This window comes from Myxine glutinosa, chromosome 2 (assembly GCF_964187855.1).
Source record: "Myxine glutinosa chromosome 2, kmMyxGlut1.1, whole genome shotgun sequence".
Lineage (NCBI taxonomy): Eukaryota > Metazoa > Chordata > Myxini > Myxiniformes > Myxinidae > Myxine > Myxine glutinosa.
In genome coordinates, this window is record NC_136262.1 from 171,606,083 (window position 1) to 171,631,261 (window position 25,179).

Here is a 25,179-nt window from a genome sequence, read left to right on the forward strand (position 1 = left end):
ACCCCTCTGAAATAAAGGGTTGGTAACCCTTTTGATGGCGATTTCTCACAATGGCCATTGCGTTTGGAGTCGTAGTAGTCGGACTCCGCTCTGGGTCTTCGCTTTTCCTGCGGTAACAACTGGACATCAAGTGTCCAGGTTTCTTGCAAAAAGCGCAAGTAGGCCCGGAGGAAAAACTCGTGGTCTGCCTCGGGCCCCCCGAACTATAAGTTTGTCTTGGGCCCTCATCCCTCCGATTTCGAACCGGTGGGGTATCATAGTTGTCCCCATAATCCTCTCGAGGCCGCCGCCATGTATGGTCGTTCTCCGCACCTGCTGTTCCCCACCTCCCCTGCGGAGATCTAGGCGAGGAGTTAGGTTCCTGGACCCCTATTCGGTGGGTTAAGGCATAATCATCTGCCATGGTGGCTGCGTCCCACAACTTTGGTACCTTCTTTTCCTGCAGGTACACTTTGATGTCCTCGTGGACACACTGCTGGAATTCCTCCACCAGGATCAAGTCCCGCAATTTCTCGAAGTCTTTCCCGACTCCTTTTGACTCACACCACCGATCAAACATGTTTTCTTTCACTCTGGCAAACTCCACATGGGTCTCACTCTCCCTCTTCCTGGCATTCCTGAATTTTTGCCTGTAAGCTTCCGGAACCAACTCATAGGCTTTGAGGATGTGCTTCTTCAGTACCTCATAATCTGCACATTGGTCCATTGGTAGCGCCGAATAAATTTCCTGGGCTTTCCCCACCAGCACACTTTGCACGAGTATGGTCCATGCCTCCTCCGGCCAGTTTAATTGTCGAGCCACTTTCTCAAAGTGTGGAAAAAATTTCGCGACTTCTTTTTCACTGAACGGTGGAACCAGCCTCACATGTCTGCCCACATCCCAGGTTTTCTGGTTAGGTGTCGACCCCGTCAGCAAGGGTGGTGCCTCTCCCCGTTCTCTCATTAACTCCAGCTCCTTGAATTTGATTTCTTGCTGAAGCTCCATGTCACGTTCCTTTAATTCCCTTTCCGCTTTTCTCTCCTCTGCTTCGAGGTCCCTTGCAGCTCTCCTTTCCTCTGCTTGTTCCTTTTCTCTTCTTTCCTGGAGTTCTCTTTCCACTCTCCTTTCCTCTGCTTGTTTCTCTTCCCTCCTCTCTTCTGCTTTCCTTTCTTCTTCTGCTCTTTCCTTTTCTGCTTTCCTTTCTTCTTCTGCTCTTTCCTTTTCTGCTTTCCTTTCTTCTTCTGCTCTTTCCTTTTCTGCTTTCCTGTCTTCTTCTTTAATCCGTTCCTGGAGTTCTCGTTCCACTCTCCTTTCCTCCGCTTGTTTCTCTTCCCTCCTCTCTTCTGCTTTCCTTTCTTCTTCTGCTCTTTCCTTTTCTGCTTTCCTTTCTTCTTCTTTAATCCGTTCCTGGCTCCGTAACTGCAACTCCAGTTTCCGGAGCTCAACGTCTTCTGGTTCTTCGGGTAGCCACTCCCAGGCTAACTCGTCCCATTTTCCTAATCCCACCATAGATTGTATCACCGTGGCCTGCAACTCTGCCTTCCTCAAATTAGTTCGGACCTCCAAGTTAAAATGTTTGGCCAATTTCAAGAGGTCCGACTTTAGCAACGCTCGGAACTGTGCCTCACTCGGTGTTACCCCAAAGTTCTGTGCCACAAACGCCATGGTGCCTATCGTTAACACCTGTTAACCTTCACCCAAGATTTTACCCCAATTTCTCACAAAAAAATTTACCAATTAATAATTAATTAATAAATTTTAATTAATTAAAATTATTATTTTATTACTTTGTACAATTTTAAATCCCGGACGTAGACCCAATTGCGAAACCGCAAATCGTAATTTGGACGAGCCCCCAATTCTGTTACGTGGTCCTCCCGGTAACTACCTGGTCTTGGTGACCCCCGGACCGTGGGAGGGACCCCGCCAGAAAGATCTATGGTTTATACGCTTTCGTAACGCAATCAATATGAATTCCGGTCAAGAAGAAACCCCACACCAAGGATCCGGAATAATCAATAATATATTCACTGAGCAATCAACAACCATCAACAATGCACAATCAATATTACAAAGATGTACACTCATCTACACAAACTCTAAGATGGCCATCTTATAGATTCCTCACGTGAGCCCCACTCCTGACTCCCTCCGTGGTCAATGTATCCCCCAATGTCTCTCGTCTCCGCACACGGGCGGTTGAACGAACCCTGGGCGGACGTGCTCCAAACGTGCCGTCTCGTACTGGGGACAGCTGTTGCAGCGCACCTCCTTGCCACGCAACGGGGCAACCCAGCGCGGCTTCCAACGCGCGCGAGGCTCCAAAGTGCGACCCGTACGCGTCCTTGTAGACGGGGCAAAACCGAGCGCGATTTGTAACGCGTGCGAGGCTCCAAAGTGCGACCCGTACGCGTCCTTGTAGACGGGGCAAAACCGAGCGCGGTTTGTAACGCGCGCGCGGCCCAACGGGCGATCGCTTGGTTCCGTGCACGAACTCACGGGGACTTCACGTGCCCAAAGGTAATTACGCGGCCAGGTAACTCCTCTCGCCAAACGGGTTTCGGAACGCCTCTGTTTTCCGCGCAGCGCAAGGTCGATTCCACCTTCTCGTCCTCGCGGGGCGAGGAAGAAGAATCCCCGTCCTTTTTCTCCTCGTGTCTTTTTTTTCTTCCGTTTCCGGCCACTTCCGTTTCCGGCCACTGGTTCCGAAGGGCTCCTGACCCTCCCATCACAACAACCCTTAATATAATACACACGGATAAGCAACCTGAATGGTACTTCACATACATTCCCATAAATATGTAACAATATTCAGAATGTGCAGATAAAATGTAAAACTTCAACATAATTGAGCAACACCTACACATCGATCAATATGGATAAAATTTGGTGTGATTTATTTATTTGTATATTGGAGCAAAATGAGTGGGTAAGAGTGTTGAAACCTTGAACTTCAAAAATTACGACCACCCTAATATACCATGATCATAATCTGTTCTCCAATCTGAAGCAACACTGTGATGTCACCGTAATTTTGTGCTAGACTGCGAGCCCTATAAGGGTGGAGGTTGTGGAGGTTGGGGAGTTGGGGGGAGGTGAGGGGAGGTTGGGGGTGGGGTGGGGAGGAGGGTGGCTTGCGTCGTGAATCAAGTCATTTGAGCAATGGTTGAAAATGGCATGAGCAGAGAAAATTACATAACTACAGAATGCTCCATCCTTATTCGAGCTCTTATGAGGCCAGAGCTAAGGCCTGCCTTTTTTACGATGAAAAAAGGTAAAGAATCAAACATTTGAACAGCCTTGGACGTGCACCTTGACCCCATGGCCAAGGCACACCGTCTATCAAGGCTGCCCAATAACATTACACATGCACCTCAACCCCATTGCTGCATGATTTGTGGACAACAAGCATCTCTGCCACACAAACGCATTAACTATTGCCTTAAAATAGCACCATTAGGAGAACAGTTTTGCGGTTGGAAACAAAAATGATTAGAATCTGTTTTCCAACCTACAGCAACACTGTGATGTCACCAGCATGTAGCTTTATACTGCAACCTATAGGTGGCATCTCGCAGCATGATTAATCCCTTATGGGCAATGGTTCAAATTGGCACAAACAAAAATATGTCCTGACACACTTTGAAAACGCAACCTGACACACTTTGAAAACGCAACCTGACACACTTTGAAAACGCACTTTGTATAACCCTAACCCGAACAACTAACTCTAACCCTAACCCTAACAATTGGCCAGCTTTGTCCCCAGACTTAAACCCTATCGAGCACCTTTGGGATGAGTTAGGGCGACGTGTACACCGACGTCAGCCGCCACCACACAAAGTTGCTGCGTTGGGTCAGGCATTACAGAATGAGTGGAGGAACATCGCTGATGCCACTATCAGACTTGTGCACGTGCAAAAGGTGGACACAATAGATACTGACTTTGAGGTGGAGGGTGGGACTGTTTGATGACGTGTGACATCTTATGGGATTGCTGTCAGGACAATATTATTTTGTGGTTTGTCGACTGATTAACCTGTTTTCCTTCCATAGTAAACACCTTTCAGTTCCACCGGTTGTTTGTCATATTATAGCATCCAAAGTCCGTTTTGTGTTTTCAAAGTGTGTCAGTATATATGTGCAGTGTCTGTGTTGTCACTGAACTACTCCCTCAAACTTTTGTGAAATCCTACCAAACTTCTGGTATGCACCTACCTCTCCCGTGTGTATGTCCTCAGGGTATTTTCTTTGAAATTTTTTCCAATATATACATATATATATATATATATTTTAAACTTCAATTGTTTATAAAATGTAATATCACGTATATTACAAATACATTTGTGCAAAATAATTGTTTGAATTATGATTGGTGTAAACCATGACAAGACAGCAACTCAGTTACAGTCATTATCCTCAGCTAAAACAAGCCCGTTCCTCTATAACGACGCATGGTGAGGCGAGCGTAGTGGGCCGAGCCCACTATGTTTGTGGGGGTAGAGATGAATCTCATAGGAAAGGTGGGATGGCTTAGTTTAGCATGGACCGCGTGACGTGTAGAAAGCCCATTTCAATGTACGTAAGCAGGGTAAACGTTGAGGTTAAGAGTGTTTATGTGTTGCCACACAGAGGGTGGTTTTGTGTTAATTAGTTATGGGGCATAAGATGAATAATTACCCGTATGTATTGCCTCCTATGATTTCCCCTACTGTTTTATTTTATCGAAAAAGGGCCGCCATGACAACAACAATTACAACAACGGCCATTAAACCACCATCGCCAACAGTATAACCAGACATTGCCAATTGGCAAGTAAACCCTGCCACCCCGAGCCTTAACGATGGGTGCCAAGAAGGCCGTGAGGCTCTGCCCTGAATGGGATGATTGGCCATGGAGATGGGATGATACATTGGGATTGGTGGCGCGTGATGTCAGCGAGGGACAAAGGAGGGCGAGTCCCTCTTCCCTCTGTCTCTCTGGTACTGGCTGCGTGGCGGACGATCGCAGCAGTTTGGCTCTCTCTCTGTCCTGGGCTTTGTGGCGAGCGGTCGTATTTCATCACTCTCGGGTTCTGGGCTTGGTCGCGGGTGGTGGCACATTTTTGGCTCATGTGCGTTTGCAAAGAAAATACAGCCATAGAGGATCAGGGCAGTCGGAATCACGAGGGGTGCTTCATCGGAGCTTTATGGAGCGTGGAACGACCGGAGGAGGAGGACATTTTGCCATCACTTCACGGACCAGTGTGCTGTGTGGTGATTTGCGCCATCTTGTGCGTTTCCCGCACCGTGTTTCGAGGCGACCCCACCAAGTGCTCCTCGAGACCAGAGCTGAGTGCCAAAGACAAAGGGGGGATTTTCTTTTTATTTCCTCGATCATTCCCTTGTATGTTTCATGTGTCTGAGTGGATACGTCTCAAATTAGGGAATATATGCTTTTTTTACCTCAACATTTCTTTTGCCATTTTAACGTCTCACAATTATTTCATTAAATTCATTATTTGTTGCATTTTACTTTTGTGTCGTGTTCGTTTACTTGTCTGTGGATTCGAGTTATAAACCATGTGGTGGCTATCCGTTCAGTTAAGGCTTTGGGGCCTTTCCCCCCCGCACGCGAAAAGATAATCCCGCCAAATTTTGAAATACGCCTCAAAATTAACTGTTTGGCTATCTGTCCAGGGCTGGTCTTCATTGGCCATGGACTTCACAATATGTATATATATACAGCCACGTGAAAAAGTAAGTACACCCCATGTAAAGTTTTGACTTTTTCAACATATTTCAACATGCAGCTATTTGATCTTCATTTCAACAATATTGATAGATAAAGGTGATATAATATAACAAATATCATGAAATATTTACATTTTGTAGTCCATTGTATAATTTAAATAAACATAAATGCAAATTTTACATGTGGAAAAAGTAAGTACACCCTTGGCTCTAACAGGTGGTATTGCCCCCTTTGGCAGAAACAACCTCAAGTAGGCATTTCTTATAACTGTCTACCAGTCTCTGACATCGACTGGGAGAAATTTTTGCCCATTCCTCCATGCAGAATTTTTTCAGCTGTGCGATGTTTGAGGGGTTTCTTGCATGCACAGCTCGTTTCAAATCCCCCCGCAACATCTCGATGGGATTTAGATCCGGGCTTTGACTTGGCCATTTCAGAACCCTCCATTTCTTTCTTTTCAGCCATTCCTTGGTGGATTTACTGGTATTTTTAGGATCATTGTCATGTTGCAAGGTCCACCTTCGGTTGAGCTTCAACTTTCCGACAGATGGCCTCACATTATCCTCAAGCACCCTCTGGTACAATGAAGAATTCATAGTGGATTACATGATGGTGAACTGCCCAGGCCCTGATGCAGCAAACTGCCCCAAACCATAATATTTCCACCACCATGCTTTACAGTTGGTATCAGGTTCTTGTGGTCAAATGCTGTCTTTGGTTTTTGCTAAACATGTCTTCTGGTACTGTGGCCAAATAGCTCTACCTTTGACTCACCTGTCCAGAGCACATTGTTCCAGAAGTGCTGGTCTTTGCCTGGGTGTTCATTGGTAAACTTTAGTCTTGCCCTGATGTTCTTTCTGGACAGCAAAGGTTTCCTCCTGGCACACCTCCCATGTAGATCAAATTTGTGCAGCCTCTTTCTAATGGTAGACTGGTGCACTTTGACATCAACAGTGGCAAGAGCTACCTGTAGGTCCCGTGATGACATTCTGGGGTTCTTAGAGACTTCTTTCAGCATCTTGCAGTCTGCTCTCGGGCTGAACTTGCTGGGGCGGCCTGGCCTGAACAAGTTGACAGTTGTTTGGAATCTTCTCCACTTGTAGATGATATTCCGGACAGTCGAGTGATTGATTTCAAATTGTTTGGAGATCTTTTTAAATCCCTTCCCAGACTCGTAGGCATCTATAACCTTCTTTCTGAAGGCCTCAGAGAGCTCTTTTGACCTAGGCATTGTGATGCCGCACACTTCAACAACAAAGAGCAAACCAAACTAAATGTCTGAGGTTTAAATTAGACAGGTTCCTCCAAGATCCTCTCTAATGATGTTCTAATCATTTGCATCTGAGCTGGTGCACCTGATTCTAATTTCGGCATTTGAAGTAGTGATAAATGTAGGGGTGTACTTACTTTTTCCACATGCGAAATTTGCATTTATGTTTATTTAAATTATACAATGGACTACAAAATGTAAATGTTTCATGGTATTTGTTATATTATATCACCTTTATCAATCAATATTGTTGAAATGAAGATCAAATAGCTGTATGTTGAAATATGTTGAAAAAGTCAAAACTTTACATGGGGTGTACTTACTTTTTCACGTGACTGTATATATATATATATTAATATATAAAAGAAAGTTTTTGTTACTGGCCAGAAAAGATTCTGGCAAGTATGTTGATCGGTTGGTTTGTTACTTGCCGGAAAAAATTTTCCGGCAAGTATGTTGAGCTGTTCGTTTGTCTGTTTGTCTGTCTGTTTGTCTGTCTGTCTGTTTGCAGCACTGCGTCTACACCGTTGCACGGAGAATCGCCAAACTTTGCACACATATTCATCTTGGCCTGGAATAGACTGTGCCCAATTGATGACGTCATCGGTGACGTGGTTCGGCCGCCATCTTGGAAAAACCGAAAAACTTTGCACCTCTATATCTCCGAAAGTACTGAACAGAAAAAATTGAGACATGGCTCATTGTAAAGAACTCTCCACGGGGAATAAAATATGTAAATGATGACGTCATCAGTCACGTGTTTCGGCCGCCATCTTGGAAAAACCGAAAAACTTTGCACCTCCATATCTCCGGAAGTGCTGAATAGAAAAAATTGAGACATGGCTCATTGGAAAGAACTCTCCATGGGGAATAAAACATGTTAATGATGATGTCATCAGTCACGTGGTTCGGCCGCCATCTTGGAAAAAACGAAAAACTTTGCACCTCCATATCTCTGAAAGTGCTGAATAGAAAAAATTGAGACATGGCTCATTGTAAAGAACTCCATGGGGAATAAAATATGTTAATGATGACGTCATATGTCACGTGGTCGGCCACCATCTTGGAAAATCCGAAAAACGTTGCACCTCTATCTCCAAAAGTGCTGAACAGAAAAAATTGAGACATGGCTCATTGTAAAGAACTCTCCGTGGGGAATAAAATATGTTAATGATGTCATCGGTCAGGTGTTTCAGCCGCCATATTTGTCCTAAATGGCCGATAAAAAAGTACATTCCGGCAAGTCCTCGGTCTCTGACCGATTTTTCATCTGTTTGTCTGTTTGTCTGTTTGCAGCACTGCGTCTACACCGTTGCACGTAGAATCGCCAAACTTGGTACACATATTGGTCTTGCCCTCTAATATACTGTGCCCAAATGATGACGTCATCGGTGACGTGGTTCGGCCGCCATCTTGGAAAAACCGAAAAACTTTACACCTCCATATCTCCGAAAGTGCTGAACAGAAAAAATTGAGACATGGCTCATTGTAAATAACTCTCCATGGGGAATAAAATATGTTACTGATGAAGTCATCAGTCACGTGGTTCGGCCGCCATCTTGGAAAAACCGAAAAACTTTGCACCTCCATATCTCCGAAAGTGCTGAACAGAAAAAATTGAGACATGGCTCATTGTAAAGAACTCTCCATGGGGAATAAAATATGTTAATGATGACGTCATCAGTCACGTGGTCGGCCGCCATCTTGGAAAAACGGCAAAACTTTGCACCACGATATCTCCAAAAGTGCTGAATAGAAAAAATTGAGACATGGCTCATTGTAAAGAACTCTCCATGGCGAATAAAATATGTTAATGATGACGTCATATGTCACGTGGTCGGCCGCCATCTTGGAGAAACCGAAAAACTTTGCACCTCCATATCTCCGGAAGTGCTGAACAGAAAAAATTGAGACATGGCTCATTGGTAAGAACTCTCCATGGGGAATAAAATATGTTAATGATGACGTCATATGTCACGTGGTCGGCCGCCATCTTGGAAAAACCGAAAAACTTTGCACCTCCATATCTCCGAAAGTGCTGAATAGAAAAAATTGAGACATGGCTCATTGTAAAGAACTCTCCATGGGGAATAAAATATGTTAATGATGATATCATCGGTCACGTGGTTCGGCCGCCATATTTGTTCTAAATGGCCGATAAAAAGTACATTCCGGCAAGTCCTCGGTCTCTGACCGATTTTTCATCTGTCTGTTTGTCTGCTTGTCTGTCTGTGCGCAGCACTACGTCTACACCGTTGCAGGTAGAATCGCCAAACTTTACACACATATTTGTCTTCCCCTGGAATAGACTGTGCCCAATTGATGACGTCATCGGTCAAGTGGTTCGGCCGCCATCTTGGAAAAACCGAAAAACGTTGCACCTCTATATCTCCGAAAGTGCTGAATAGAAAAAATTGAGACATGACTCATTGTAAAGAACCCTCCATGGGGAATAAAATATGTTCATGATGATGTAATAGGTGCGTCCATTATGACGTCATAATTCGACAAGTACAAAACTTCATCCGATCAAGATGAAATTTCTTGAGCATAATCCAGGAATAAATTAGTTTAGATAATGATGACAAAATAGATGATAGTAAACAAATAATTATGACGTCATCGGTCACATGGTTCGGCCGCCATTTTTGTCCAAAATGGCCGATAAAAAAGTATATTCCGGCAAGTCCTCGGTCTCTGACCGATTTTTCATCTGGCTGTCTGTTTGTCTGTCTGTCTGGCTGTGCGCAGCACTACGTCTACACCGGTGCACGTAGAATCGCCAAACTTTACACACATACTTGTCTTGCCCTGGAATAGACTGTGCCCAATTGATGACGTTATCGGTCGCGTGGTTTGGCCGCCATCTTGGAAAAACCGAAAAAAATTGCACCTCTATATCCCCGAAAGTGTTGAATAGAAAAAATTGAGACATGGCTCATTTTAAAGAACTCTCCATGGGGGAATAAAATATGTTAATGATGAAGTCATCGGTGCCTCCATTATGACGTCATAATTCGACAAGTACAAAACTTCATCCGATCAAGATGAAATTTCTTGAGCATCATCAAGGAATAAATTGGTTTAGAAAACAAATAATGATGAAGTCATCGGTCATGTGGTTCGGCCGCCATATTTGTCCAAAATGGCCGATAAAAAAAAGTACATTCCGGCAAGTCCTTGGTCTCTGACCGATTTTTCATTTGTTTGTTTATCTGCACGTGCTATTCTCCTGAACGGTGAAAGATAGGAGGAAACCTCTGAAGCAAAAAATGTGGGGACGGGCCCCGGGAAGTTTATAGGCTAGGTGGCGAGGCCGGTCGAGGCCGCCTCGGCCGGGCTGGGCCCATTTCGCAATAAATCTTCTGCTTCTTTCAAAATTCTCTTGAAGTTCAACTTATGCACTTAATAGGAATATCTGACTGATTGCAATACATGCTTACAAAATTCTCTCTCGCGGGTCCGACAGAAGAAAGAACAAGGAATCGTTGAGCACTAACTGATACTGGGCTCGCGTCAGACCTATGTACAGAAGATTAAATTCATTCAAAAAGAACCCGGGCAATGCCGGGTGCATTCAGCTAGTATATATAATATATATATATATATACACGCCTCAGAATTAATGAGATTAATGAGTTTTGGAAAACTCCTCAGAATTAAAAAGTATATATATATTATATATTTGTTCTGAAGTTTAATTTGTATCTGAAATTGGTTTTTCTTGTGGTTTGGTAACATGAGTATTTTTAAAGGTTTCCTATTTTTTTCATTAAGCATAATAAATACCTCACAAATGTTTACTTGTTAAAAATATGTAAAAAATTGAGTTAACTTTCACCAGTTACTGTACCGGTATGTTATTTTTTCAAGTATTGTTGATTTTCTTTTTGTGCATTTTTTGGTTGGGGAGATTTTGGTCAACACTAGTTAGCATTTAATTGTTGTCCCAAGTTGTCCTGATGGCTTTAAGAGGGATAACCATCATAAAATAATTCCTTCAATGTCATATATTATGGAATTAATTATGTGCATTGATATAGCTTTTATTTGTCATGTAATATGCTCATTGAAGTGAAAACTATTTGGGTGGGTGTTCACATGCATGTTTGCGTGTTTGTCACACATCACCAGGCCTGGGATCCAGATGAAGGAGCTAATGGAGAGGTTCGTTATGCACTGGGTGCTCTCACATCTGCACGTGCACGGCACCTCTTTGGTGTAGATGCTCGCACAGGTCGAGTGAGCCTACGGGGTATGCAACACGCAAACTACACCAGACTAATTTTCCACACAACCTATGGGCTGTCAAAGTATTGCATAAAGAGGCATCCATTCAAAAATATTGCAAAAACCTTCATCTGCTATCGGCCATCTTGCTTTGGCCAAGACAGAATGGTCGCATCCACCTTGCTGAAATGAAACCCTCTTCCCCTTCCCATTTTCCTTCACCATCACTCCTTCATTGTCTGCACCTTCCCTCACATCCTTTACGTACCAAATCGAGATTGATTGAGGAAAGCCAAGGCCCACTAACCTTCGTAGAGCAAAAGCATCACTTCTGTTTACAAAGGTTGATGTTATAGACGTAACCCTGTCCTTTTTATATTTAGATAGATCTGTGTTAACCACTTGTGTCTTTGACAGCTCAATGCTACAGCAAGATAACAGAATGCAGACGTTGATTGATGACAGAATGCAAAATGCAGACTAGTGATTTATAGTCCGTCAAAGGCAAAAAATAAGTTGTGAAAATGATCCAAAAGATATATCCTAACGGAATTATTAATGCCCATCAAGTATGATATTTGAAGCTCACAAACCCATTGGAGCATTACATCAGCACAGTGTGTGCACTACGAGTCATCCAAAAATGTATTTTTGCTCTTACAAATGGTTGTTCAATGTTGAGTGGGTTAACAGGATCCAGGGTTGCCAACGAGGCAGAAACATCGCACGATTGAGCTAAGGACCGTCAGAGTGATGGGCAGATGCAAGAGCAACAGTGACAGCAGCAATGCGATCTTTTGTTGCAGGAGCTCTCATACTATCACTGCCTCACTGTGGTTTCCAGCCATTTTGTTTCATAGAGTTTACAGCATGAGCTGCAATAGCCCTAAAACCAGGAGCAAAATACGAAATCGCAAATTTCCACAACATTAGGCAAACGTGGTGAATTTTGATGCATCATTTACCGGTAAATGCAAACACCTCACTCATCTCGTTGATACAGCAGGGTTCCCCAGTAATCCCGAGGAAGGATTTTGCTTCCCAGTCGTGTCATTCAAATTCTGTTTGATGCGATGCCAAGTGTTTTCTGCTAGCCCACTGCTCAGTCTGCAATGAAACACAGGGACTCTAACAGGCCTATAATTTACCACCTGCTAATTTTGACTAGCTGCCCTTCTTCTCAGCATGACAATGGTGAGCAGACAATAAGTCTTAACGTCTCTCGCTAAGACCATTGTGCTTTGAAACGCCACCCACATCCCGTGGGAAGCGGGCTATGTTTTAACTCCATTTTCGAAAACAAGAGCAAGTGCTGATACTTCATGACATTACAATACCTTAGCAGTGGAAAGATTTGTTTGTATAACTGTGCAATTATTGGGGTCTGAGTTGCGAGTAAAAAAAAATTGCAAGGGTACACTGGCCCAACATTCATTGTAATGAAAACGTGTTCATTGATACAAGGTCAGAATTTTCACTGGGAGTATTGAAGATGTTTGTATGGAGCTCAAATTTGTAACTTAATGTGAAGTTAATGAACATACAGGCTAGAAGATAGCCTACAGGGATTCACACTCCTGAGTTGCTTAACCTGGGTTTGAATCTAAACCCAGCAATTAACTACAATATTGGTGTTTTGCAGGCAGGGTGATTCATCAATGTTTGTGCTATCCCTCAGATGGATGTTACACTGGGAGTCCTGTCCGCTAGCTCTACTTGGTGGACATTAAATATGCCAAAGTGTCTTTCATGAAGAGTAGGCGAGCTATCTCCGGTATCCTTGCCAAGTTCCAAATTCCTGCATTTACCACCATTGGAAATGCAAAGGCAACCCACATAGTTAATCCTTGCCACGGGGATACTTTGGCAGCAGTCAATCTGCCTTCAAACGGAACACCAAAAAAGAAGACAGGTACAGCTCCATCAACAACAAATGTGGAGAACTCTCTCGATTATGCCTCATTTCCCTGTGTTGGTTTTGTCACATTGACATTGGCCTGCAGACTCTCCTCCACCTTCTGCAAAAGGTTAAAGGCTCATGAATGAGCAAAACAAGTAACGAATACTTGTGGACATTCCCCAGTGATATCAAAAGACACAGATGTGCATGGGACTTGGACTGACACTTGGCAGACAAAGTACCTGATGAGTAAGATGCCAACATGGATACATTGTAAGATTTTATAATTAGTAATGACAACTACTTTTTGTAAAGAATAGAATCGATTTGTATCAGCTGAAAAATATAAAGGCAATTAATTTTCTCCCGGTGTCCAATAATTGGTCGACTAATCGCTGTGGGTAAGAAGGTGAAGTGACATTGGAGACTTTGTGAGGAAGAGTGCTTTTTTTGGTCTTCATTAATGATCTCTCCGACTCTCTGGAAAATCCTCTCTATCTCTCTGCTGATGACTCCACTCTCTGCCGCTCCATATCTCATCCCTCAGATCGGCAGGCAGCAGCCTCTCTTCACTCTGCAGACCTGGACAATATCACAAACTGGTCAAACATGTAGAACATGTCCTTCAATCCTGACAAATCTCACGCTCTCACTTTGTCTCTCCGAAAAGACAGTCTGGACAACCCTCCCATCTACTTTCTGAACAATCCTCTTGAAGAAGTTCTGTCACTCAAGCTTTTGTGTCTCAATATCTGCCATGATCATACCAGATGTCCCACTAACCCCAAGATGATCAGCTATAGCTCGTAACTCTACCTTGCATAACCGTTCTACATCTTGCACCGATAGCCCCTTCTTCTCCACAAATTCCTTTACTTCAAAATCCATCTCCTCAGCCATGGTGTACGACTGCAGTAAATATAGAAGTACCAGCACCGTAAACAAAAGTCAAATTATCTTCCAATGAGAAAACCCAATAATGAGAAGGGAAAAAAAAATCCAAGACAGGTATCATATAATCCAGATCCTGGACGAGCCCCCAATTCAGGCCCCAACAGTAGGCCCCAATGCAGGCCCAGCAATAGGCCCCAATGCAGGCCCCAACAGTAGAGGTACGGCAGTAAGAGTTTGATCAAAGTCGACCTTCAGGTAGTGAGGCGGCCACAGGGGTTGATCAGGCACAACCTTCAGGTGGAGAGGCAATGTAAAAACAGCGGTTGTGCCACTGAGGAAGTGCCCCTGTTCCTACTTGTTTGTAAGCTGCTACTCATTTTTCCGACCTTGGAAGGATGACAGGCTTAGTCAACCCATCTGGTGTTATTTCAATGTCACCACAGGGGCTCAAACTCAAGACCCTAAGATCTCAAGCCAGCCCTCTTAACTATTAAGCCAACATCGGGATTGTTGAGTGAGTGAAAATTTGCTTGTGATGAGGCCTGAGAGAAAATTGTAAATGACAGGTTGTCAACTGTGCTGTGGTAGTCAAGCATCAGGTCCTGCACCACATTGTTATGGTGTGAAATAATTATTCTCACAGCTTTTCTCTCCCAAGAATAAGGGAGAGCCACACCAGGGGATGAAAAATCAGCCATTCATGATGAGGCTGTTGATGAAGTATCTAGTATCTATGTTGATGAAGGCATTGTGAGCAAATGGGCATTATCAAGACTACCAAAACCTGATCTTGGAGGTCTCAAAGCTGCTGTGAGGAGTGGTTTGTTTGCAGCCTGTGGCTTGCTTGGCTGCATCATTTTCTGGGGGTGCCGCTGATGCAATGCCCTTGCTACCAGTAAACTGGTACTCAATGTTTCGACCTTGGAAGGATGACAGACTGAGTCAACCCACGTGGCGTTATTTCAACGTCACGACAGAGGCTTTAACTCAGGACCCTAAGATCTCAAGCCAGCCATCTTAACCGTAAAGCCAGCACCAGGCTCTGTGAAGAGTATTTCTCAGGAATAAGGAACAAACCATCAGTGAATGGAGTTTCGACATTTAACAGTTGAATAAAGAGGTCAAATATGTCTATGAGGAAGAGTATTTGGCCCAGAAAAGGGAAAGGAGGTATTATCCTGGTACTAGGCTGAAATGATGGGCTAGAGTTACACATGCACACTCGCCTCTAAGCTGTCTCACCTGGGTTTAATCCCTACCCACGTTGAATGAAGTATGCTATCTGCTGTGGGAAGCAAGGAGAAGCTGACATTTCAGGCATTAATCGTGCTTTAGAGCAAAATAAGGGGACATGATAGGGGCGAGGGTTGATCTAGGGTTGGAATGAGTTGTAGTTGTGTGCTTCAGAGCAGGGTCAGAGGTCAGGGAGTACTTAATTGTGGCGGGAATGACTCATTTTGACACCTCAGGAGAGGGAGGGTCATGGTTCAGGTGTTAAAAGTCAAAGGACTGGGAAAAGGTAGAATAATAGGAAAACAAAGAAACGAGTGAAAGATGTTGGATAAATAAACGAGAACAACTTTAGAAAGTAATCAAAATAATAATGTATTTTTGCGGTGTACTGAGGGTGGACACAAGGACAAACTTTCCACTCGGACAGTCACCATTTTGGTGGAAGAAGGTCAATACCTGACCTTGGAGGTCTCACAGGGAGGGTCTCAAAAGGAGACCGTACACTCTTTGCTGGGCAAGCCAAATACAGCTTTCCGTCGGGGCAGTGTTCAGGATCTCGAACGAGTTCTGCTGCCTGCAATGTGATTCCCTGTGGTATAGATATCGGGCCGAGCACATCCCGGGGGAATAACATACCCCCAATATAAATACAAAACTCTTTCACGTGGTGCTTCCTGGCAACTAATTGCCCACGGATAGTAGAATTTCTGAATTTCGGGGATGTGAAGCCCAAAGGAATGAAACTGCAAACCACTCAGAGATGATGATAATAAATAATCAGAGATAATGCACAGCAATAACCGAATGGTAGAGAAGAGATAGAGATAGAGAGAGAGAGAAAGGCACGTAACGTCTATACAGAACTATTTAAACCCCATGTGTCCTCAAAATCCCAAAACGGCTTATGCACGGTAACTTAACTCAGCCACACACAATCAGTAAGACTTTACAAGACAGTATGGGAAAAAACTTTTCTTTCACCCATACTCATACTAGTCGTAACTGGTTTCTGGACTTGCTCCAGTTAGTTTGATGTCCCTTCTCTCATGGGCAGCACCCAGATTAAAAGAAAAACACCCAGACAGATGACATTGGGGTTAATTTGAGTATTGATTGGTGGGATAGAGGGTTAAAGATTAGACACGTATTTAATGAAAGGGAGACGATTAATCCTCCCTAACATATCGACAGCTTGGTACATGTTTACAAAGCAAAACCTACACTTTTATTGCCTACATGTATGAAGGAAATAGCTAATCTATATTACATCTATTACCATCCTCCTCCCAACACTGTTCCAGTAACAATATATGTACACATATACAAAAGTGGCCAAAAATATTGGCACCCTTGCACTTTTTTCAAATAACTCACAATTTTCTCCAAAATAAGTGGAAATTCACAAAAGTATTTGGTCTCCACAATTCTTCATTTCACTGTTAATATTACAGAACCTTTGTTTATGATTCAGAACTTAATATATCCTTTTAAATCACAAAATAAAAAGAAATGGCATTGACAAAATTATTGACACCCCAGACTTAATATTTGGTAGCACAGCCTTTGGACAAAATAACTGCAATCAAGCACTTCCTATAGCCATGAATGAGCTTCCTACACCTCTCTACTGGCAGTTTGGCCCACTCTTCTTGTGCAAACTGTTCCAGTTCTCCCAGATTTGAAGGATGCCTTCTCCCAACTGCTGTTTTCAGGTCTCCCCACAGGTGTTCAATGGGATTTAGATCCGGACTCATTGCTGGCCACTTCAGAACAGTCCAGCGTTTTGTCTTGAACCATTCTTGGGTGCTTTTTGAAGTGTGTTTGGGGCCATTGCCCTGCTGCAACACCCATGACCTTCGACAGAGACCCAGCTTTCTGATTCTGGGTTGAACATTACGCTCAAATATGCCTTGATAATCTTCTGATTTCATGACACAATGCACACATTCAAGGCACCCAGTGCCAGAGGCAGCCCAGCAACCCCAAAACATCACTGAACCTCCTCCATGTTTGACTGTAGGGAAGGTGTTCTTTTCTAAGAAGGCTTCATTTTGTTTTCTGTAAACATAGAGATAATATGCTTTACCAAAAAGCTATAATTTGGTCTCGTCTGTCCACAGGACATTCTCCCTGAAGGATTTTGGCTTGTTCAGGTGTGTTTTGAAAAACTCCAGTCGGGCTTTCTCACGTCTCTCTCTCTCTCTCTCTCTCTCTCTCTCTCTCTCTCTCTCTCTCTCTCTCTCTCTCTCTCTCTCTCTCTCTCTCAGCAGTGGGGTCATCCTGGGTCTCCTACCATAGAACCCCCTTTCATTGAGTTGGCGACGGATGGTGTGAGTTGAAACTGTCGTACATTGTTTCTGAAGGTCAGCTTGAATCTGTTTGGCAGTTGATCGAGGTGCTTTCTCCACCATTCAAACAATCCTTCGCTGCAATGTTTGATCAAGTTTTCTCTTGCGGCCACATCCAGGGAGGTTTACTACAGTGCCATGGGCCTTAAACTTCCCGATAACATTGCGTACGGTGGACACAGGAACATCAAGGTCTCTGGAGATGGACTTGTAGCCTTGAGATTGTCCATGCTTGGCTACAATCTTGTGTCTGCCCTCCTCAGACAATTCACTGGTTTTCTTTCTTTTCTCCATGCTCATTGTGGTACACACAGCGATACAAAACAGCATAATTGCTCCTTTTCTCTATTCAAACTGCTTGAATGAGTGATTTTTATATTGTGGGCACCTGCAACTCACCACAGGTGAGTTCAATTCCAAAGTAAAGGAGAATCACCTGCTGGAAATCTATTTATTTCTCGCAACTTGTCAGAAAGAATTCTAACAACAGTGAGGACTCCATTTACATCTCCCTGTCTAACAACATGGACCAACTTCTATTCACTCATTCCAACTCTCTCTTCCTCATATGTGGCGATTTCAACTGTCATCATGCCAGCTGGCTGGGTGTGGGTACCTCTTGCACCAGCCATGGCACCTCAGCAAAGGATTTCTGGGACTCACTGGGACTAACACAATCTGTCAATTTCCTGACCCGGATCCCAGTCAACGGTACATCATCACTTCTAGACTTGGTTATGACAATCTTCCCTGCAAATGTCTGCTGCTCTTCTTCTGCTCCAATCGGTTCTTCTGATCATTTGCTTGTTAAAGTGGACGTCTCTCTGGCCATTCTCAGAGAGCTTCCTCAGCGACGACGAGTCTGGCATTTCACTCAGGCCGACTGGCATTGTCTTCAATCAGCCATCAATCATCTAGACTGGTCTCCCATCTCTACTGCTTCTGACATCAACTCTTCCTGGGAATTCTTCCAAAGTAAACTGCTCTCTCTCATGCACAGACTTATCCCATCTCGTCTTCAGTTGTCATACCCTTCCTCCTGTCCATGGTACACTGAAGCTTGAAGTGAGGCAGTTGCCATAAAACAACTTGCCTTCGCCTCATGGAAGGCTAATCCAACTGAAGGAATCTCAGTTCCTTTCAGAAAGCTCGGAACAAGTGTGTGTCTACCCTCAGGAGAGCCAGGAAACAATATCTCTCTACTCTCAAGACTGAACTCTCAAACCTGTCTCCCTCCTCCAAATCCTGGTGGTGTCTGGTCAAATCTGTTTCTATTGTTTGTTTCCCTTCCATCCCCTCCCTTACCTCCAATGGCTACACAGCTGACACTGCATGTGAAAAAGCCGAATGCCTCAACTCTGTGTTTGCCTTTAAATCTTGTGTCCCAAACCCATCTTTTTCTGTACCCACCTTACCCAGTCGAACCCGGCTGCTCCTGGAATCTGTGTCCTTCTCTCCTGACAATGTGGAGAAGTTTCTGTCAAACCTCGATTCTGATTCTGCAACTAGACCAGACGGTATCAGCCCTTTGGTCCTAAAATTCTGCTCTGCCGCTCTATCTCACCCTCTGTCTGTTCTCTTCACCCTTTCTTTTGCTCAAGGTCATCAGCCATCTGCTTGGGATTCAGACAACATTACTGCTTTGCACAAAAAGATGCCAAAACAGATCCTTGCAACTACAGGATCTGTTTTAGCTGTTGTGTTGTTGTGCGTGTATGCTTCCTTCTCCCTTCCTCTCTTGCCTCCCTCTCACTTCATTGTATGTTTTATGTGCCTGTGCATGTTTTCATGTTAAATGTGTTAGGTCTTACACCAGCCTCGATTCTGTATTTAATTTTTATTTTTTTCGAAATGGTGCCAATAATATTGTCCAGGTCATTTTATGGTTTCTGTTTGGAATAAGCTAAGATTTAGTAATTTTTTCAGCTTTTTTTGTTTTGTTCCACTGCACACCAAAGAAATACATTTGTGGATACCCAATTTTTTTTTATTTTAACAATTTTCTGGAAGAAACGGTGTATTATTTGAAAAAAATGCAAGGGTGCCAAAAAGTGCAAGGCCGTGTGTGTGTGTGTGTGTGTGTGTGTGTGTGTGTGTGTGTGTGTGTGTGTGTGTGTGTGTGTGTATGTATGTATGTGTATATATATATATATATATATATATATATATATATATATACACATATACATATATATATATTGTTACGGAATCCGGGGGACGGCACTCCCCTTACCGAGGGGGGTTTAATCCCCTCGTCTTTTTAAGCTGGCCGTCCGACCGGTCCTGGTACTTGTAACGCTCTTCTGCGGGGTGGAGCTGATCAGGGTTATTGGTCCAGGGTTTATCCCGAATACCTTTATCAGTCCCTCCGCAGAACAGGGAGACAAGTACCGCTCGAATCTCGGACAAGATGGTATTTTGCCGAGCGGTTTAGCAGTCCGGAATCCGAGCCGTTAGCAATAGACTAAACCCGATTGCGAAGCGGTTCGGCCAAAATCGTGCCACAGGTACTCAATCGGGAGAAATCACGAAAGCGATCGGACGAGAATGAAAACCAAAGAATAAGGAGGAACAGGTATTTATTATTAATTTATGTACAAAACCAAATAAACCAAAGGAAGAAACGAAGGTAATTTACAGAAGAGGAGACACAGTGCAATCCTTAAACAGGCTTAACTTATTCCCAGGGACAAGACGAAACAAGACAAACTCACGTACACGAATGGGGAATTGCAGGCAGGAATTGAATGGAGGGAAGAGAAGAACAGTCGGTCCACAGAACGGGCGACAGGTAGGTCCGAGGATCGCCGCACGACGTCGAGGTCCGCGTGCGCACACTTGTTCTTGTTCAGCCACGAAAAACCCGGTCGTCAGTGATGGTTGGTATCGTGAGCAGGGTGTGCCGATTCTCATTCGCCGCAGGACGTTCGCGCCAAACAAATGAATGAACGAGCCTCTCAACTTGTGCTCCTTGCTCATGTGTCTCTCTCCCTCTCCCTCTCGTAACTTGCTCAAGCGCCTCCCTCCACAGAACTGCGGTGGGGGCTCCGCGCAACGGGTTTTATCTCCACCCCCGTGGAACCCTCACGAACCTGCCAGATCTTTCTCTCTCCGCCCTCTCAAGCCATGCCTACTGATTCCTGGTTGGTTGGTAAGGGCTGGCTGACTCCACCTTTGGTGACGAGGTGGGGCCATGCCCGTACTCTGCCGGCTCCTCCCTCTTCTTCTCCGAGATGGAGCACATGGGCAATGGCGTCTTGGGGCAATCAAACGAGCCCCAGCCAAAGGGCAGCGAACGCTGCCTTACTGGCACTTTTAGGAGGCCATGGGGATATTGCAGGGGATCCTATCTTATTTGATTTGATGCAACGGAGAGTCAATTATTGGACACATGGCCTTACCTGGAACACAGAATAATGATATAACTACGAAAGGGCCTATGATTTGCTACGTGTTGCAATGTGGACTAACTTCGGTGCAATTATTTCATTTAACAGCCAATTAAGGGGAAATGTACAAAGGGGTTATTTATAAGGAAATTTACAACTAAATTTACATGTGAAGGTTCTAAAAACTGCAACACAGCACCCTCATTCCTCACGGAACGTCACAGGCCGAAAAAAACTTTAGCTTAATGTGACACGCAGGTGTAATTTCCCTCTACAATTAACCTTACCCTGAGTGCGACAGTTTTAAACACAAATAAGTATGTCCCCCAACTACGTTGCATCCTACCTAACAGATTCACGCCCACAATTAACCGAATTGCGGAATTAATTCTCAAACTATACATTTAGCCGGTGGGGAGCATTATTTACAAGTGACATTATTACATTATTTACAAAACTGCCACCCAGGACCTGTCATTTCTCTTTGGGAAACAAAAAGAAAAAGAACCCTGTGGGAGGGAGGAGAGAGCATGCACTGCATCGATACACCACCTCACATGCCCAGGGATGCCGAATTTTATTGCAATGCATCCCCAGGCATGCAAGCACCGAAGCACCAATCAAAGCACCAATCAAAGCACCAATAAAACAACTGATGGTCTTGCTGTTCCTTGCTGCTCACTCTGCTTCTTCCAGTTGTTGTCGTTCTGCATCTTATTGTTCTTGCTTGCGGCCTATTTGGTGGTAATAAAACAAAAAGCACAACCGTGTCCACTGTTTTTATTTATGGCCAACAGGGGCCAACTATGGGTGGTCCACCTGTAGGCTTGGTGCCACCTCACCGAGGTTCGCAAGCGAGATCTTCCTGGGCCATCGTGGCCGGTCCCAGCAGAGGGGTCATGCCCCAAAACGTGGGGTCCATCAGTGTGGTGCTCGGCCACAGAACCGTGGTCCATATGGTGATGCATGGCCGCAAGACGTGCGGTCCATAAGTGGTGCATTGATCCAGGCAGCTGGCAGCAGGGGCTCGGGCACACAAATGCGGCTCCCGCACGCTCTCCCTCAGTGCCCAGAGAGCACGGTCCATGGGGGGGGAGGGGGAGGGGGGAGGAAGACAAAGCAGAGTCAGCGAGGGCAAGGGCGCAAGGGTACACATCAACAAAGGCAATGCAGAGTGAGGCGCGTCTGGAGAGCGAGCGGAGAAAGCTCGTCCCTAACGTACGCCACCCCACCCGTCACCTACTCTACCCTCGCCCCTTACCCCGTATTTACAAAACAATTTACAATTCGTCTCTATCGTCACGTCTTCCCTATATCTCCCCTAATACCAAATTCGTTACCACAATCCCTCTATCCAAATTTGCCATCACCCAATTCATCATCAATCCTCATAAGGAGGCAGAGATGGAACAACCAGCACAATGTCCCACCCACGTCATGATGCGTCTCACATTCCCAAAAACATTTGCAAAAACAAAACAAAACAACCATGGCATGGTGTGGAGTTACGTCATCACCTCAGGTGAGCGGATGAAGATGGTGCGAGGAGATTTTTAATCCTAACTACTTCCTAAATGACATTAACACACTTTACACTACCCGGGGTCTTTCCCTGCAAAACCATTGGCCATCTTACTCTATGCGGATCTAAGAACCAAACTCCCATTGCACATACTGTGGCGCTCTCCAATTTGGGGTCTCACTCCCCCGATTCAACTCCCTGTGCCTTCGCACAATTTCTGGGCCGAGTCGTGTGGCTCCCCTAACAGGTCTACCTACCTGTGCGCCTCTGCCACTGAAGTTGCCACCCGAGCTTACCTGCTCCTCACTAACCTACCTGGGGAAGGCCCTCCCTGGCGCTTACCCCCTCGGTGCCCTCTCTGGCACTGGGCTACCCGGGTCCTTCCTCTGGATCTTCGGGACCCATTGAACTCTAACTGGCTCCCAGAGCCTACCTGCGGCCTCACCTGGCCGACGGACTCACAGTGGCGGAGCGCTCAACCAACCATACCTCTAACAGGCCACACGCCCAGCCATTTCCACGTCACTAATGCACCCATCCAAACACCATTCTACCACACGCACCACAGATGCCAACATCCACCACAATTTACCTATACCCTCTACCTACTTTTAAACTACCTTCCCCGGGTATTCGTGATAGGGGTCCATCTTCCCCATCCACTCCACTCCACGTTTTCCACACTACTCACTCCACCCTATCCATTCCATACTCCATTTACTCCAGACCATTTATTCCCCACAACCATTCTCACCTGGATTTGCACACCTGTGCCCACACACCTGGTGCCACCTGCACCCTCCTTCCTCCCAGGCTTCTTCATTAATTCAATACAATGCACAATCATCTCACACTTTTCACAATACGCTGCTCCATCACTTTCACGCTCAATACAACTCACAATCGCAATTATTCACTCATACACTGCATCACCTGATCTAACTACCCCCCTTCTGAAACTCGCGCTTCCCCGTCGCCCTTATATGATTGCGCTCCCTCGTCATTATCATCCAACTAATCTACTACGTCCCCTACTACAGGTACATGTCGCTACTTAACTCTACAGTTACCTATTGTCATTTCTCTCGATCCCTATACAATTATCCAAACCCTCCCTGGCTTGGTTTACACCGCCACAACCCCATAAACTTTAGGTCATGTGCCTGGGCGGATGTGAGGGATGGCAGAGTTGCCATTCCTCTACATCGGGCATCTCCCACTTATCAATTTCGCCCATCCAATTTTTCTGCCAATCAAATTTGCCAATCACTGCCAATCATTCTTGCCATCAATTTTGCCAATCAAATTTCACTACCCCTACCATCGTCCATTATTCTGAGCCTCGGTGCGTCGTTCTGAGCCTCACACGGCCTAACCTGGAACACAGAATAATGATATAACTACGAAAGGGCCTATGATTTGCTACGTGTGGCAATGTGGACTAACTAAGGTGCAATTATTTCATTTAACAGCCAATTAAGGGGAAATGTACACAGGGGTTATTTATAAGGAAATTTACAACTAAATTTACATGTGAAGGTTCTAAAAACCACAACAATATATATATATATACATACATATATATATATATATATATATATATATATATATATATATATATATATATAATATATATATATATATATATATATATATATATATATATATAGTTATACATATATATATATATATATATGTATATATATATATATATATATATAAATATATATATATATATATATATATATATATATATAGTATATATATATATATATATATATATATACAGTCACGTGAAAAAGTAAGTACACCCCATGTAAAGTTTTGACTTTTTCAACATATTTCAACATACAGCTATTTGATCTTCATTTCAACAATATTGATAGATAAAGCCTAAAGGTGATATAATATAACAAATATCATGAAACATTTACATTCTGTAGTCCATTGTATAATTTAAATAAACATAAATGCAAATTTCGCATTTGGAAAAAGTAAGTACACCCCTACATTTATCACTCCTTCAAATACCTAAAATTAGAATCAGGTGCACCAGCTCAGGTGCAAATGATTAGAACATTGTTAGAGAGGATCTTGGAGGAACCTGCCTTATTTAAACCTCATACCTTTAGTTTGGTTTGCTCTTTGTTGTTGAAGTGTGCGGCGTCACGATGCCGAGATCAAAAGAGCTCCCTGAGGCCTTCAGAAAGAAGGTTATAGATGCCTACGAGTCTGGGAAGGGATTTAAAAAGATCTCCAAACAATTTGAAATCAATCATTTGACTGTCCGGAAGAACATCTACAAGTGGAGAAGATTCAAACAACTGCTAACTTGTTCAGGCCAGGCCGCCCCAGCAAGTTCAGCCCGAGAGCAGACCGCAAGATGCTGAAAGAAATCTCTAAGAACCACAGAATGTCAACACGGGACCTACAGGTAGCTCTTGCCACTGTTGATGTCAAAGTGCACGAGTCTACCATTAGAAAGAGGCTGCACAAATTTGATCTACATGGAAGGTGTGCCAGAAGGAAACCTTTGCTGTCCAGAAAGAACATCAGGGCAAGACTAAAGTTTGCCAATGAACACCTAGGCAAAGACCAGCACTTCTGGAATAATGTGCTCTGGACAGATGAGTCAAAGGGAGAACTATTTGGCCACAGTACCAGAAGACCTGTTTGGCGA

The 25,179-nt window shown here is 44.2% G+C and overlaps 1 protein-coding gene across 1 annotated transcript in view; it reads left to right on the forward strand.

Moving 5' to 3' along the window:
* Nucleotides 1–12,923, forward strand: part of LOC144890823 (uncharacterized) — a 131,024-nt gene extending 118,101 nt beyond the window's left edge. The window contains exons 3-4 of the mRNA XM_078772672.1: nt 11,118–11,238; nt 12,856–12,923. Of these exons, the coding sequence (XP_078628798.1) occupies nt 11,118–11,238; nt 12,856–12,923 (189 nt within the window). The remainder of the gene's footprint in view (nt 1–11,117; nt 11,239–12,855) is intronic.
* The last annotated feature ends 12,256 nt before the right edge of the window (nt 12,924–25,179 follow it).